Source organism: Nothoprocta perdicaria, unplaced genomic scaffold, assembly GCF_003342845.1.
Source record: "Nothoprocta perdicaria isolate Ctin4 unplaced genomic scaffold, notPer1 scaffold_129, whole genome shotgun sequence".
Taxonomy (NCBI): Eukaryota; Metazoa; Chordata; class Aves; order Tinamiformes; family Tinamidae; genus Nothoprocta; species Nothoprocta perdicaria.
Genome location: NW_020454416.1, coordinates 1,468,210 through 1,485,373, shown reverse-complemented (window position 1 = coordinate 1,485,373; position 17,164 = coordinate 1,468,210). Strand labels below are relative to the sequence as shown.

The 17,164-nt window shown below is 46.4% G+C and overlaps 1 protein-coding gene across 1 annotated transcript in view; it reads right to left on the bottom strand.

Moving 5' to 3' along the window:
* Positions 1–3,463: 3,463 nt before the first annotated feature.
* The window catches only part of LTK (leukocyte receptor tyrosine kinase), a 39,997-nt gene continuing 26,296 nt past the window's right edge, over positions 3,464–17,164 (bottom strand). The window contains exons 16-26 of the mRNA XM_026033455.1: positions 16,985–17,095; positions 16,109–16,295; positions 15,163–15,253; positions 14,676–14,740; positions 12,791–12,920; positions 10,825–10,922; positions 7,833–7,925; positions 7,184–7,285; positions 5,678–5,812; positions 4,899–4,989; positions 3,464–4,729 (exon numbers count right to left, since the gene is read on the bottom strand). Of these exons, the coding sequence (XP_025889240.1) occupies positions 3,953–4,729; positions 4,899–4,989; positions 5,678–5,812; positions 7,184–7,285; positions 7,833–7,925; positions 10,825–10,922; positions 12,791–12,920; positions 14,676–14,740; positions 15,163–15,253; positions 16,109–16,295; positions 16,985–17,095 (1,880 nt within the window). The 3' untranslated portion in view covers positions 3,464–3,952. The remainder of the gene's footprint in view (positions 4,730–4,898; positions 4,990–5,677; positions 5,813–7,183; positions 7,286–7,832; positions 7,926–10,824; positions 10,923–12,790; positions 12,921–14,675; positions 14,741–15,162; positions 15,254–16,108; positions 16,296–16,984; positions 17,096–17,164) is intronic.

The window sequence follows — 17,164 nt, the reverse complement described above, 5'->3', positions numbered from 1 at the left end:
CAGTCCCCGCTGCCGAGCGGTGCCGAGGCGATTACTTTGGGGAAAACCATACTCCTACCGTGAGCATCTTCTTTTCTTTAGGGAATAGAGGGAGGGAGGGTGCTGGAGGTGGTGGAGTAAGTTAAACTTGCAAAAAAAAAAAAAAAAGCTCATAATAAATTGTACCTGCAAAGCTTGCTTAGGGCAGATCTGCCACCTGGAAAATGAGTGAACTTGATTGGGCAAAGAGTTGATGAGATGGGGACACTTCAAATCTGTGCACAATTTGAAGATATAAAGTGTATTTTAAAATAGAGGAGTAGAGGAGAGTAGAATAAAAGCAAAGATAAATCAAAACCAGGATAGCAACAGTGGTGAAAGGAAAGCACAGAAAAATTTACATTATTGTTTGATCTTGTATTAAAAACTCCTCTCTTCAAAATGCAAGTAGGAGGCTGTATAAGCAACATAAATTAGGAGTGTTAAGCCTAGAAAAAAATATCACTACACACACACACACATCTAGTTAAAAACAGGTTGGTAGTTGCACTGTTAAAACAGAAAAGACCCACCAGAAGAGTAAGCTGTAATATTCCTATAGGTTGCTGGTTGTGTATGGGGGAAGACTTTACACATGAATTACAGGATCAGATTAATCACAGACCTCTGTGTGTGTCATTCCTCTATGGGGAAAAAAAAAGTCTTTCAATTGCCAATGTAATAGATGATAACCTTGACAATGAGGGTTCATTTTTTAACTCATGAAAAATGTCTCCTAAAAAAAACAATTTCAAGCAGAGTATATTTTGAAATGAGCAAACTCGGGCACTGTGCAGAATCTATGATCGCAGGAACAGTGATTTTCAAATGTCTTGCAGTTGTAGGATTTGAATGTTGTGCTATATGGCATTATGGCATTTCTTTTTTCTTTCTTTTTAGATGAGTATATTTTGGAAAGCTTGTAGCATTTCACCATCACAACAGGAGCAATATTAGCATTAGTTCCTCCAGGATAGCCATTAAAAATTCATTACTGTGAGGGCTTTTAAGACACAGCTAAGAGATCAGATACACAAATGAGTATTTTTCAGGTCAAGGATGCGTAATAACTGTGCAGACAGAAAATACTTTATTTCCATCTGTGGGAGTTAAGAGCATAAATAAAATATAGGTTACTAATTCTTAGAAAATTTCCAACTGTTTCCTTTAGTGCCCACTGAATATGTGCATGTCCATATTCTGTCTTGTTACAAGACACCACTGGTGACTCAGTAGGTTCCTGAGCTAGATGCTGTTGTAGAGCAGGAGAATATTTACAGGAAATAATCACTACCTGTTCACCCTGCTCTTATCTTTGCCCTTCAGACACACGTCTATTGGTCACTGGCAGAGATAAAATCCTGGGCTGTACGGAGTTACAGTCTGGCTCAGCGCAGCTTTTTCTATCCTCTTACTGTAAATAATAAGTACTTTGACTCAACTGCTGAGTTAAAAACATATATGTTGTCCAGAGCACAGGACTGAAGAACTTGTGTTTTAGTTCTAAAATGAGATGATCTGCAGACAAGCCCGTGTAGGGCACTGATGAGTGAGTGACAGCATGGGAGTCATGTAACCTGGAAGGCAAAGAAGTTGAAGATGAGCTGATGGTGGTCCAGTTAGCTGAGGAGAAAGGCATTTGTGCTTGCCTGGCAGGAAGTAGAGCTGGTCAGCCAGAGCCATGGTCCAAGGCTGCATGTCAGCCTCTGCACTCAGTCCCTGCTATTCAGCTGGAAAACGGCACTGCCAGAACTCAGCAGAGACACTTTGCTCCCTGTGCCTCAGCTAACCAGGCTGCTCCAGGAGACAGAATAGGCAATGTGCAAGCCATAGAGCTAAGAGGAAGGCAAAAGGGAAAGAAGGATGAGAGAGAAGGAAAGTTTTCTGTCTTGGTTACTAAGCCCTTTTGTCCTCCTGGAATTCGCCTCTGCACAGGGGGACACGTCTGCTCTGACCAGCTGTCCCTGCTCAGCCCAGATTTGTGACGTTCGTTAACCCTACCATAAAGGTCAGTGCTAGGAGGAGCCATCATCAGCAGAGAGGTCCAAAAAGAGAGTTTATGAAACTGCTCCTTCTAAAGCTGAAGGGCTAAGAATATGGGAAGCTAGGAACAAATAGGAAATAAGACAACCAAAAACCTGAGCTAAAGACACACTTAGATGGCAAAAGATGGCCTTGAACTCCTCACACTGCTTCTCTGTGCCACACACCAGCAGTATCCGCTCCTGAATGACAGACAGGACATGAGGTGTGCATTCAAAGGAGCCCTTCTCCTGCACCCCACCATTGGGGAACCACTCTGTCTTCAGACTGTACATACAGCTACTCACTATGGCAGAAAGCTCGTGCCACAGCTTCTCTCTCCACTCTCGACAGAGTCCAAGACATCACTGTGGACAGCCTGACTACATGTGAAGGCAGCACAGAATCTGGAAAATGTTCTGGTCCTTGTATGCAGGGGTTTAAATGGTGTCACCTCTGACTTGTTAGACAGCTCTGCATTTTCTGTCATTTGCCATTCTCTTCAACCATCAATTCTCACCTGCTGTGGTCGGCTGGCAGTGCAACATTCAGCTGTGGGGCAAGGACAAAAATCCTTCTCAGCTCATTCAGGTTTAAACTCCATGATTTACCTTTTCAGAAGTCTCCTTGTTTTGCAGGATTAACCAGTAAACAGCAATTTAGAGCCTCAACAACAGCAGAAAGACTTAAAATCAGCATTTCTTCACACCAGTCACCACCTACCTTATCCAGCAGGACTGTGTGGTTGGAAGTCAGAAAGAAATCAACACCCTGCTCAGGTGTGTGAAGCCGGCTAATGGTTTAGCTTTCCCAAAAGGCTGAGCTGTTCTGCCTGATGTGTAAGGAGCACTGTAAGGTAGTGGTTCTATTAAACACATTCCCCTTCACTCTGCACCTCCTCAGCCTTACTCTGTGCAAGGTATCTCAGAAGAATATGAGTAAAACTAAAAAGAACTCCAGAGCACCACCTGCTACACAGTCACCCTACGAACTGCAGCTTAGTGCTTACCAACGTAGCACAGGAAGGTACTGGTATTAGCAGAATACCGAAGTACTTACAAAAATGAAGTTCTGCCAACTTAAGTCCATTCAAAGAAAAGCAAAGTCTGTTTCTCCCCACACCATGCAGCTTGCCATTCCTTGGAAAACTTCCCGTCCCTTCCATGCCAGGACCTAGGAGGAAAGCAAGACCCTGAGGCAAGCAACACCTTTTCTTCACTAGTCAAAGGGCCTTCATCACCTCCACCATTTTTTTTTTTTTTTTTTAAATATTGAATTTGTTTTCTTCACTGCTTGCTTCCAAAACACACTCAAAGGAGCCTGGATTATTTTCATCTTCCCTACTTCCTCCAGTTTGAACAGCAGCTTTATTTTCATCATCTTCACAGAGCCTGCTAAGAAAACAGGGCAAATGTGGCTGCTGTTTCCTGTCCTGTCAGTGCAAGCGCATCACCAGTAAGCGAGCAGGCCTGTGCAGCGCTCTCGCGAACGCAGCAGCCTTTCCAAGTTGGTCGCTGCTGGCACTCCTTTCATTTTTGGTTTCTTAGGTCAGAAAGAACAGCCTCTGTTGATTATTTCCATCCAAATGTTGGTTGGAAGGAAGGTCCATTTCTTTTTTTTCACCTGAGCAGATTAGAAAGGACTCCTGTCATTAGGGCTCATATTCTGAACCAGTGCAGCAGTGCTGTTGTTCCCTACAGATAAGCACAGGCCCTGGTTCAGAGGAACACGCTCGGTGGGCAGAGACGGAAATGCAACTGTCTTTGAGGATCTGGGGATCCAGCAGGCAGACGGAGGAGCAGAACGCTGCTGATGTTGGAACATCACCCATCTGAAGGGACTTGAGTGGAGTTAAGTAGGTGAAACAGAAAGCAGTTCCAGACACACACAGTCCCTGGAAGAATCTTTTCCTTTATACTGGTGTAACACTCAAGTCATCTGACAAAGACAGCCCAGAGTCTCTCTCTCTCGATGTTTTCTGTGGTTTAGAAAAAGGCTTCTCATCTCTACACAGACTCGAGCTCCTTAGTACAGCTGCTCTGGCCCCTTCCAAAGCTGACGGCGGGTGGTCAGTGCTGTAGCACAGATCATCGTATGCATAGTTTACATTGCCACAGGGGAAAGTCTGGAGTTTCACCAGTTCAATCCCACCGATATCCAGGTGAGGGCAGTTGCTTCGGCTCGGAGATGCTGGCGACGCCCGGGAACTAGGAGAAGAACTGCAGTTCCCATCAAAACCTGAATCCTCTCGCTCTGGAGTTGCTTGCAGTTTGGAGCTGGGGCTGGAGCGACAGATGTTGTCTAGAACCCACGATCCATAGGTTGGGTTCCAAAGGTTTTTGGTTTTGTTCTTCAGTCTGTGGGTTGGTGGATTGCTGAGCTCCAGCTTTGGGTTCGAGCTCTGCTGAAGCCAGGACCCACTGTTGAAATCACTGAGGCAGGGCAGGCTGGGCCCTCGAGCTGTCCAGTCGCTCAGGTTCTGCACCAGCAGCTCTTGTGGACATAGGCCAGGCTTATGCCCAGCATGTGGGGAGTCGAGTGTCTGTGGCGTTGCCTGAGGTGTGAGAGAAGGACTCACCAGCAGGGGCACGATCCCGCTGGCAAGGCTTGGGCGCACGACCGTGCTCCCTTCGTCCTCCGGTGCCGGGCCACACTCAATGGGCAGCTCCGTGTTGATCACATCGGGGTCCTGAAAGAGAGGAGTGAGCAAGAGGCTGCTACCTGCCGAGCACCTCCCGCGTGCCTGTCACACAGGCACTGCCACAGAAGCGTCTAGGAGAGTGAAAGGCTTTAGGCAGTGGCTAATGTCAGATCCGGGCCACAAGCCCCCTGGAAAATGCACCGTTAGAACCAGTTACCTGTGTGCAATATTTGATTCGTTCTAGGATGGTGGAGAAGTTCGGCCGATACTCTGGGCTGTGTTGCCAGCACTGTGTCATGATCCGGTACCTTGGGGCAAAGCAAGAAGTAGCAGTTAAGAAAGATAGTAAAAGTGGACATGTCATTTCTGCATCTTCACATCCTGAGTCACAAGGGGAACCACAATTTAAAGCAAATCTTAGGGTGCTTGAAATCTGTGTACAAATGGCAGGAACTCAACAGAAGTTCCAGAACACCTGGGGACCATTCCTGGACTGCACTGCACTCCTGAGGCAGTGCAGTCCGTCCTCCACATCACCCTCAGCTGCGGCAGGGATGCACATGCACGAGCTCAAATTCTGGCAACTTCTCTCAGTGGGGAAACACTGGTGACTGCTGGCACAAAAGGGCTTTGTAACCCGCCACTGCATTACCTGTAGCTAACTCTATGTATATTATTGATGCTACAGTTGCCAGGTTACCAGTTCTAGACCTGAAGCCCCCACTTTGCACACAAAGGAAGCAGGAAGCCAGTAGAATATTTCTCTGTTCTCTTTCTTGGGCTGAGCTAGTTAAGTCTCCCACTCTCGCTTCCCTGGGAAGAAAAAACCAAAACAGGTACAAATTTGTGATATTTACAATCTTAAGCTTGTATTAGCTCTCAGGATACTGTAGGCTGATTGAGGAAATTCTAGGATACTGTAGGCTGACTGGGGAATTTCTGCTGGCTGAACGGGTATATCTAGTCACCTCTGCCAGTGCTTTTTGAAATACTTACACAGGCCCTGGACAGTTCTTTGGTGGATCCATTCTGCCTCCACTGGTGACAAATTCCAGCACCTCCTGGTTGGTTTTGCAAGGGTAGGGCATGTAACCTAGAGAAAAAATCTCCCAGAGCAGCACTCCAAAGGACCTGTGTCAGAAAGCAGCCAACAACGCCAACTATGTGTCATTTCTGCTCTACGAACCTGTCTGGGTAACAGCACAGGCCTACTAGTTGGCTACTGGAGCTCCAGACCAACCCCAGAAAAGGGCAGTTATATGAGTCAATGATAAAAAACAATCAAAATCTTGCTAAGACTTCAAAAGGTTGCAGACATTTCACAATATTTGAATAACTCTGAAGTTGTCCTCTCTGCTGCAGTAAGAGCACCCTGCAATGTACTGCCTTGCTACATATGGTCAGATCAGAAAGAACCATCAGATCTTGCATGAAGATTCCTATCTTATAAGTGTTTGAAAAGAAGATGCTCAAGAATAAAAACAGGACAGATACCTCCAGTGAAACTGAAAGGCGGTACATTTTGTTAGTGAGGATATGGTTGCTCTCTGTTTTCATGCGTCATCCAGAGGACTTAAGCAGCACCACTGAAAATAACTCATGACTTCGTGCCAGGGAAGGTAAGGGGAGTTCTGCTAGGGTCAGAATTTTAAGAGTCACCGTCTGATGGAACGGGGGAAGGAATCCCCAGGACGCACACACGTTACTCACACAGGCCACTGCACCAATAGTGGCACTTTCTGCAGTGCCGACTCCAGCCAGCTGTGCTCTGCTCCAGCACCCTGCCTGCTGCCCTCGCTAACAGCTGCAGGCCGCTGCCAGGGCGGCCCGTAGGGGAGCCACGTTCGGGGCCAGGACAGGGCCCCGACACCCCCGCGCCCAGGCAGCACCCCGGTCCCAGCAACTCCTTCCTCCCCAGCACATTTGCATCAATGCACTACTGCGGAGGGGCTGCTTGTTTTAAAGAAGGAACAGGTTACATGAGGAGTTGATTTATAAATACTGTTTCCTCAGCAACCAGCAAGGACTTCTGCTTAAATCTGCTCTCATTTGGTATAAAACCAAAGAATGATACAGAGGAGTCTCCTGGGCAGTACAGAGAGCCATTTACAGGATGTTTGAGCAGGACTTGTCACCAACAGAAAGCGAGTGGCAGATACGGAGGGTTGAGGGAAGTCTCTGATACTGATTTTATGTGTTTGCCTGGATTTTAAACTGAGACTTGTTGGGAAACTAAACTGCCCTCTCCTTACGCTTGTAATTACCCTTAGAAGATACTCTGCATCTGTATATGGCTATTTTTATGCCCACTATTTATACAGATGTTTTAATTCTCACTCAATTCCTTAGCTTCTAACTGAATGCAGAGGAACAATTTCTTTCTTCTTTATCTTTTTAAGGGACTTGGGGAAGATCTGACATCTTTAAAGGCTGACATCCTTTCATGGGCAGCAGATTTCTTGACCCCCCTCCCTGAATAGCAGAGGTGATGACATTTGTTACCAGGTATCAGTTTTGGAGGTGAAAATCCCCTCCAGAAAAGCTTCTGGTGGCATCCACTTGACAGGAAGCATGGCCCTTCCTCCTTTGCGGTAGTAACTTGCTCTGGGAAAGACAAAACACACAGAGGATGTCACACACCCACAAAAGGCTCAGGTGGCTAAAGGTTCACACCCTGCATCGGAGTGGGTGCAGCAATGGGGCCCAAATGGGGAACAGGCTTCAGAACAAGTGGGTCTGAGCAATATCTTATACTGTTCACAACTGGGATGGAGACCAAGGATATTCGGACAAGACTAGGATGGTGCCTGGCACAAGGCGATGATGCTGCAAGTCCTAGATTTAGAATTAGAGATTTTTCTACATTTCGGATTGTGGTCATCTAGCTAGTAAATTTATCTGTGCTTGGTTTAGTGTTTGCACGTGTTTGCAATGTTCTTGAGGGCCCAATGTGAAATGTATTGGCCAACAGGCACAAACGTGTTAATTCACTGTCTGTTAACTCTAGTTAATTAACTGGTAATCAAATTCAGACATGTAATGGACAGTTTCACTGATTCCTTCTCAGGTTTTTTTCTAGACAGTTCATATTCTTCGGATTGATACATGATTTATTGAGCTATTCACAAGACAGAAATACCCTTCTACTTACCTGTAAATATCCCTGGCCATCCCAAAGTCACCGATTTTTGCTATTCGCCCTGCCCCAACACAGGTCAAAAGGCAATTCCTGGCAGCTATGTCCCTTAAAAAAACAAACAAACAAGTTATTTCTAATTCCGAACTCTTAAGTAGCTAAAAAATAAAGATTATTAGATCCAGTCCTACAAGTCTTAGTTATTTTTACAAAAATGAGGAGCAGACAGTTACTAAAAACAAAAAACAATGCTAGTTACATTAATAGTTATTAAGAACAAAAACTAATGCTAGCTACATTATCATTTTTACCAGCCACAATTAATAAAGTGCATTTATATTGCACTTTTTACCCAGTGATTTCCAAGCTTTTCCACACTACCATCTCCTTTCAGAAAGGCAGAAAACAGAGCCAATGTCCGACCTCAGAAAACCCAACCTCTCTTGCTTCAATCACAGAATGACACAGATTTATTTTTGACTCTGCTTTTTGAAGGAGTGTTTTTAGTGGTATCTGAGCAGTGTCTCTGCAGTGATAAATGTATTGGGCCGTCCTAGGAAACTTCTTGACGAGTCAATGCAGGGCCAAGTTCAGCAAATGGTTGCTCTGTTGCTTCTGGCTCTCTTCCACAGAGCCAAACAAAGCTGCATATGGGAGCAACCATTTGCTGGATGCAGGTTTAGCTTGCGACAAATGGCACAAATGTGACTGCGTGACCAAGACTGAAAGGTTTGCATTTAGTTCAGATTTGTTCTGAAAAGGAACTCATTAAAAAATCATAGCACTGCAGGAGCCCTGGTGACTGCCAAGAAAAACGAGCTTCTCAAACAACTTGTATGTTTCTTTCCACTGCCAGCCTTGAAAATTCGCTCAGGATTTGTAAGTCAAGCTCAGCTCTCTCTTCCTTCATCATCTATGACTCCCCGGTGACAAGGCCTGCCCTCGGTGCTACTTTGGCCAACCCAGTGAGGTGCCCTGCCCTTTCAGATACTTGTCACCTGTGCTGATAACCAACCTGCCTGGCTTCACACACTTGGATACAGGTTTCACTAACTAATGCGGGGCCTGGACAGCATTCTTTCCATCCTGACTTACTGAATTGTTGGCTAAAGCAAAGTGAGCCTGCTGCCAGGTTGCTTATACTGGAGATCCAACAGTGAAAGAGCTGAGCCAGAGTGTTTTTTTTTCCAAGAGAAAGGCTAATGGTAAAGAAAAGCAACCACCACGTCTCCTCTAAAATGGCACAGTAATGTTGTTCTTCCTTCCCTGGTCACCTCCAATCATTCTTGAGTGAGCTTTCCTGGGTGAAGATGCACGCTGAAGCAACGTCCTTAGGGCAGTGCTAACATCTGTCTGGAGCTGGGGCTGTATGTTCTCTAGGCACTTGCCCTTGTCTTACAGCTCCCAAGAGGCAGGGATAGCACCCTCTGCCAGCAGCCTTTACCTGGCAACCTACAAGCACCATGTGCCCAAAGAAACACGTCAAAACAGCTCACTCTGAAGATGCTCTTGCTAAAAGGACCAGATGTCCGGATCTGCAGCTGTGCGCTGCTGCATACGAGGTCCCTGGCAAAAACTGCCTACCCAGAAGGAAAAGTGCCTGAGAGCTGCAGGGGATGCACACCGGCATCACCAGGAAACTCTGGAGAGCGAGAGGCTGCCCGGGAGGCAGAACAGCTTGGCAGAGTGAGGAGCTCTGGAGCTCCATTGACAGAGCAGCTCCCATGCTCTCCCTGCGTGACCCATCCAGCTCTGTACCCAGGCCCACAATCCTTTCCCACTGCACTCTTCTTGACCTACTTACTCCTAACCATCACCTACTGAAGGTTCTGAGCCTTTAGCTGCTCAACTTTGCATTCACTCTCTTCTTATTCCCATTTTAGTCTATGTGGAAGAGCAGGGACAACAAGGACAAGATGAGGCTCGGCTGAGGCCACGTGCCAAGCCCATGGCAGACACGGCAAAGACTGCACACCGCTCTGTTGCTGCCTCTGATGTTACAGTCACAAAGCCCTGATGTATCCCCGGCTCCATCTCACAGCTCTGGCTGCAGCTGCTGCTTGCTACTGGTTCCCCTCAGCTCCTGCAGTCTCCTGAGCTCTTGCCTAGTTCGGCCTCTTTGCTCCACGCGCTGGCATGTGTCGCTGCATGTGCTGGAGCATGTGGGTGCCCCTGCCGCCCGCTTGCGTAACTGCAGCCTCTACACAGGCTGAGGCAGAGCCTGTGTGTCCCTCCTGCACGTAGGCATCACCTTTCCTTTACAGCCAGGAGCTGAGCTCAGCAGCTCAGCATGGACTTTCATGCTTGGGAAGGAATTCAGTGGCACACTATGTGTGGGAACACTATGAGCTGAGAGAACTCCCAAGCAGAAGCAAAGAACTCGGAACATCCAGCTGGGATTTTTTTAAAGGCTCCTTATAACAACCTTCGCTGCTTCTATATCATTTCATTCATGTGTGAAGCTTGTCATATCAACACTTTCTTACTCTACAAATAAGGAAAGAGGTGTGAGCAGATAAACACAGGCTGTTCAAGATCACACAGCAGGTCAGCTGTTGAGTTGTGAAGAAAATCTTAAGAGCTCCAGCCATATATAGGCTATGTTTTTCTCCCCCCTAGTCTGAAACATTTTGGATTCTCCTGTGCTGATGGGATAGCAAATCCAGACAGGGAAATCAGAAAAGAGAAATGACACCTTATTTTCTTACAAACTAAAGGAGTGAATTTGCAACAGGCTACTACCATCTAGTGGACTGCAAGGATAATCTCAAGCATTTCTCCATTGTAGGCACCTGAAAATTAACATCTGAAAATGTTAGGGCAAACAGGCTGATTCCTTTCTCTCCAAGTGCAGAGAGGGGCACAGATCAGTCTGGACACGTAAGCAGAGCCTGTGTTGGTGGAGTGTCCTCTGTGGCTTCCCCCTGAAGCTCAGCTCTGGGCAATCTGCAGCAAACGGATGGCACACCTTCGGGGACACAGAGCTGAGCAGTCTCTCTTTCCTCACCTGTGGATGAAATGATTCTCCTCCAGGTATTTGCAGCCGCAGGCAATATCCCTGGCTATGTTCAGCAGGTCCTGCATCGTTAGTGTGGACGGCTGATTCTGCAAAAGGACACAGAAACTGGTAGGGAAGAATCGTGCGAGTAACGCGAGGCAGGCAGGGCACGGGAAGGGATGCTTTATTAATGACTGGGGTGGCAGCAGCCCTTCCTACTCTGCCCTTTCCTAGCAAGGAGCAATACAGAAAGAAGTCTTTCTCTAGGGGACCTCCTTATTTTCAGGGAGTCATTAATGTCCCTGCAGAGAAAGTTCCTTGGTGTTTCTCCAGGAACTTCTGTCTTGCTCTGGGAAAGAGTGGGGAGAAATTACTATGTTGCTCATCAGAAACCCCAAAGACATGAAATAAATTGCTCTTTTCAAACTTGCTTTTGATTCTGGGTGCCGTTATCTCTGTAATTTCTCAGCTCAAACCACATAATTTGCAATACAGCTCGTGAGCCCTATTTTTACTGGCTAGGCGAGTTGTTGTGCAAAGCCCTTGGATATCCTCCAGTGAGAAATATTACAAAGTAGGCGATTCTAGACAGGAAATGAAGAACGAGGAGGAGAAATAGAACAACGGACTGGTACTCTCCCTGCCCTGGGATGCCTCTGCCGAGGGGCTCCTGGGGTTCATTTTCTCTGCAGGTCTGTTGGGCAAATTCTGTTTTCAGAACAAGTGTATGGGGGCCCTTCTCTGAGCACTAGATGAAATTCAAATATTCACTATTAATTAACGTATTTAGCAGCTGGTTTGTTTTCACATGATGTTTAAAAAGTAACTGTCCTTCATTCTTCCGTTACACATTATGTACAAATAAGAATATTGTTCTTTTTTGTGCATCTTGATCTCACAGACTTTATCTACTTCCAGAAACTGCACTACGTTCATTATAAGTGCCAGAATAAGGCATTTACAGTGGTACATTTACCACTATAAGTGGTATATTTAGTCCTAAGCCAGAAGTTTTAACAGCATGTGGGTAACAGCTTAGAAGTACAGACACATGGAACGATCCTGTCACCGCTACGAGGGCGTGTGAGCCTGTGTGTGGAGAAGCTGTGTAACCGCCCCGTGCTGTAGTACAGGAGGTGCCAGTCAGTCCCCTTGTGCTCTCTCCTTGGTTCTCTCTGTGCCTGCCTCTCACCAGTGTAGCACAGCAAGACAGAAATACTGTGGAATTAGGCCTAGCACATCTGCTTCTAAGTGCTTGCTCAAGCAGAGTTACGCTCTCATTTAACAGAGGTGCCCAGTAGCACTCTGTTAGGAAGCAAAAGCACGGATCTGGACTCAGTTTCTCCTAAGAACACTGAGGATCATTCCTCCCAGTCATTCACTGAGCCTGGCTGACATCACTGCTTTATTAGCAATCCTAGCTGCTTTATGAAGACTCTCATGACTTTTTTTTTTTTTTAAACAAAAGCTTTTCTAACACTACATTTGACTTGATAATTTCACTTGCATCGATTGCAATCCATGCCACAGGGCTATATGCTAGTCCAGCTCTGCCATTAGTATAAATGTAGATGTCTGCAGGTGACGTTGATGCATCTCGAAGGACGAGGCACTGCCAATCTTTCCTGCTCCTCAGTGCTGCCACTTCAGCTCCTCACCTACCAGCACAGTGCGCAGAAAGGCCTCCGAGCGCTGCAAGAAAAAATCCCTCTCCGCGTGTGTTCCAGTTAGGGCGAGCTCCGGAATGGCAGGGCAGGATTTTACTCTTTCCTCCTTAGTCACTAATACACTAGAGCTCTTGCCTTGCTTTCTTTTTCTCTTACTGACGTCTGCTCAAGCCAGACAAAAAGACATACGTGTCCAAAACTTTGTAAGAGCTAGGGCACAGAGAGAGCCCTATTTGGCTTCACTGCATTTATCCCATTCATAAAATAAACCCGGCAGTATTAAGAACAGGCTGTCAGGAAGTACTCACCAGCCTGGGTCGATTCTGCCGAAGGAAGCTCTTCATATCTCCTCCAGCCATGAGCTCCAGCAGAATGAAGCGCGGCAGCGTCTGCAGGCTCACACCGATGCACTGCACGATGTTCTGGTGATTGAACTTACTGAGTGACCACAGCACAGCAGCATGGAAGACAGAAACAACATTAGCACCTGGCTGGCATCTATCACGCTTGCTCTTTTGCCTTGAGCTTGATGACCTGGACTGAAAGGAATGTCAAATACAGCACAGACTACCAAACTAGTCCCAACTGCAGCTATATCGAGGTGCCTCTCCAGCTACGAGAGCTCCAAGAACAGGATTCTGCCTGGCTTTGCCATGGAAAACCTTTCTCAGAAGGTGTGAAAAGCTGAAAACAAACTTCTCTGTGAATAGAGGACTTAACAGGCACACTGAACAGGAGAGGAAGAGGTGAAAGGGAAAAGAAAACAACATACTTGTAATATCCAAATATTATTAGCATTTGTGAAACAAAATCCTGTCCGGTGAGGATTTTATTTTAGCACTGGATACTTTAAGCACACTGCTGTCTAGCTTGGTTGACTCTGTTCAGTATCTAGTCTGCCAAAGGGAGCCCCGCTAGTGCCTCCTGCAGCTGTGCAACAGCTTTTTTGTCTCTTCTGAGAAAGCTGAGACTGGCAGCAAGCTCAGTAAGGACCCAGACACTAGAAAGCAAGAAATTCCCCCTTGGATAGATTATCCGGGTAATGTGGGAGCTGAGAATAACAGGAAATTTGGGTGAGAGGGAGGGTCATGTTCTAACTTAATCAAAGCCTTCTGTGACCTGCCCAGCACCCGCCACTCGTGTTTTTTGCAGATTTTGGGAAGTTGCCTTATGAGATTCATTCCTGAATTGTGCTTTAAGAACAGAACAAGAGCATTTGTGTGTGATCCGGGCCAGACAAGGAGAAGCAGCAGTATTTGTGGGAATGGCTCAATCCATTATCTTTCCCAAGTAAATAAATTTTATACAGCTCATAGGTCACTGTCGGAGGCTCTTGTGCATGAGACTTTACCGAGTTTCTCCCAAGCTTGCAAAGACATTAAAAGACAGAGACATCTAAAAGAGGTGGTGGCCTCTTCTCATGGGGCTCTATTCTGTCTGTTCCAGTTCCTGGCACACAAGAGAGCCTAACTCATCCCTACAAAGTTTCCAGAGCATGAAGAAGGGCCAAAGCCTGAGGATCTTCACTGCACAAAGCACTTGCTGATGACAAATCTGTAGAAAGGGGAAGTAAAAAGGCTGCATGTATGTGTAGCTGCTGCATGAAACCTACACCAGAAGAAGCTTTTTGCTGTAAAACCTGTTCTTCCAAAAATCCCGCAAGATAACAGAATTTAAACCAGGCCTACAAGCCCAGCTCCCTGGCACAGATCCCGTGCTGAACCACCTTGGTGCTGGTGTTCATCCTGGATGAGGCTGGGCAGCTGAGTTGCTGCACAGCTGGTGCTAATGTTCAGCTTCCCTCTTGCACAGCCGGCTTTCCAGTTCACCCCTGAACATTTAGTTTAACAGGGGCTTCAGAGCATGATTTCAACTTAGTAAAATAGCAATGGGATTCTTTGAAAATGAAAATACTTCAAGCCCAGAACACACTTGGACAGGAATGTACCTTCTCTGAATGTGAGCAGCAAAACCAGCCAGCAAAGCTTTTTGTTGAGATGCCCATAGAAAAGAAACAGACACTTTGTCCAAGATGAGCCAGTGACTGAAACCAGCAACTCAACGCTACTAAACTGCCATCTGGTGGAAAAGACGACGACTGGATTTCTTCACCAAACCCAAACAAATGGATTAATCATTACAGTGCTCCTATAAGACCTGCTTGCTACAAGGCATGAAAAGAATCAACTGTACCTGATTATCAATGCTTCCATGAGGAAATCCATCTCATCCTGCTCAGAGCAGACTTCTGGCAGTGTCTGTTAAGAAGAAAGAATGTGGGGACCACCCAGCAAAGAACTGAGAACACTGAGGGAAGCACTAATGGAAAAAAAAATTGTTTTAACAAAATTTCATAATATTATGCTCTCCCTGGGTGACTAATCCACACAGCTTCCCATCTAGGGAAGGCTACATTTCCCCCGAGTCTTGGGAATGGGGACTACAGAAGAGACCATACCTCTCAGATCCTCATCCCAGTTCACTCACAACTGAGAGGCATTAAATTGGCAGCAGACAGATGTTTTACTTCCAACCTGCTGCTAATGCCACGCAGCTTTAAGATCGAAGTTCATGTATAACATTATGTATGTGAGGACAGTGGGTCTCTGTTTGGAATGGTAATAAGCTAATGCAGCCCCTACAGGTGCTATTAGTGTATGAGGAATCTATGGGTACTGACCTTGATTGCGACTTGAAGAGGGTTGGGATCTCCCGCGATGCCTACGACTGTCCCCTCATAAACCTCTCCAAACGCACCATGTCCTAGTGCCCTGTGGAAGAAAAAACACAGAACAGATGTTGTTATGGCCCTTGATGCAGCACTGGCTGAGCTGTTCTTTTTATCCAGGCCTACAATAGGTTTAGACCCTGCTGTAAGAGATGGGCTTGATGCAGATGTGCTTCAGTCTATTCTCAAAGCCTCCCAAAATAACTTTGCTGTTTCTCCCAACAGGGTTAGTGCCAGCCCTAAACCAGGGAAACGAGATCATCAGTAGTTCTGAATAAATAAAGTAGCCTGCTCAGGCCTTACACCCTGCCTCAAAGTGGAGCAATAGCAATAGCAAGGCAAGAAAGAGACTGGGAATAAGCGATAAGGAAGACTCTGAGTTGGTATCTACAGATGGTGCAAGAAGGATGATCAAGCTCTTCATTCTAAGTTTTATATAGCTTTAACCAGCATCACCTGGACTGTAGGGAGTATAAAAATTGCACTAGTGTGCACTTCCATATGGCAGAAAACACTGAAAAAGAAATAGTGCTACAGATTTGGAAAGGAGCTGCAGTCAGGTGTTGGGTGTTACCCAGGACTTGCTATAGCCTGTTAACCCGGATATAAAAACAGAGGTGAAATACCCTCTGCTCTGAAGGGGAACATAAAGTGGTCCATGGAAGAGAAGAGTCATGAGCTTATCTCTCTGCTCAAGTTCTTCACTGGATCAAAATATCATTATTATATTATATGTCACATCTGTCATATTTTGGCTGCCCTGGACTAGGTGCTTCCCAGTTGCCAAGCAGGTGGCCCTCCGTTCCTTGTCCTGGATGCCTGCTGTATTAACCAGCAGGCTTTGAGCCCTACCTGGCTTTAGCTTCAGGCTGCCTCTCCCCTCCTCTGCCAGCCTTACCGGAGCAGAGAGATGTTCTTCCGTGGGATCTCCTTCAGCTCGCTCAGCGTGGCGGCCTTCCCTGCGAAGCAGTAGTTGGGGTTGTAATCGGTCATGATGGTTGACGTGCGGATTTTGCTCAGTTTATATTCTGGACTTTGCAGTCGTGCTCTGGCTCCTTCTAGCTGCTGCTTCTTAAGGTGATAAACTAGATGGGGACAAATAAAAATGAGAACTAGATTAACACCTAGAGAAAACAAAGGCAATCCTGGTCATACAGAACAGAAAGAAGAAATCAAGTCAATAAGCGCAAACGCTTAAGAAACGTCTTAAGCTCCCCAGAATCACTCTTATTTCCCCCCTCAGTAGTGTTATATAGGATAGGCAAACAGCCTTATCCCTCCTGAGTGCTCATCACCCAGAATAAGCTTTGGTGCCCTCTGCTTCGCTGCGTGTTGGCTAGGGAAAGGCTGGTCCACAAGACGCCTGGCTAGCGCTCGGTCCCAAAAGCCAAGCAAGGGCAACATGACAAGAGCCAGGCGAGCCAAACACGACATCCCCTGACCGAGTTTGGTGTTGAATTGCAGACTGTGACTTCAGCTTAGGAGGTAACAGTGGCTAAAGAAACGCTTGCCAAGAGACCTCCCAGACTCTTCTCTCTAGCAAATACCAAGCCAGAGCAGTCCTTGCTCTTTGGGACTTCTGTGTAATTGTGGGGCAGTCACGTTTCCTATCACTCTTTTTGCCCTATTGCTCTGATCCAGCTGGGGTCCAAAGCAGTCTGGCTCCAAGGATTAACAGTAGCAGCACATGGTTGGCCATTTTCCTTTTGTCCAGCCTCACTGACAAAAGCCAAGTCAAAGGATGATGTGGAGCAAGTGGAAAACTGCTTCTTACCAATAGACAGGCTGCCACAAGTGAGAACCATTCCAAGCACCACAATCATAGCGACCACAGAGAGGAGGAGTGGGAGAGGCAGGTGTCCCTCTGGGATAGGGCCCTGGGGAACTGAGAAAAGAAAGGAAGGGGAAAAAAAAAAAAAGACAGAGAGTGAGAGAGAGGGGGATGCATTAATTA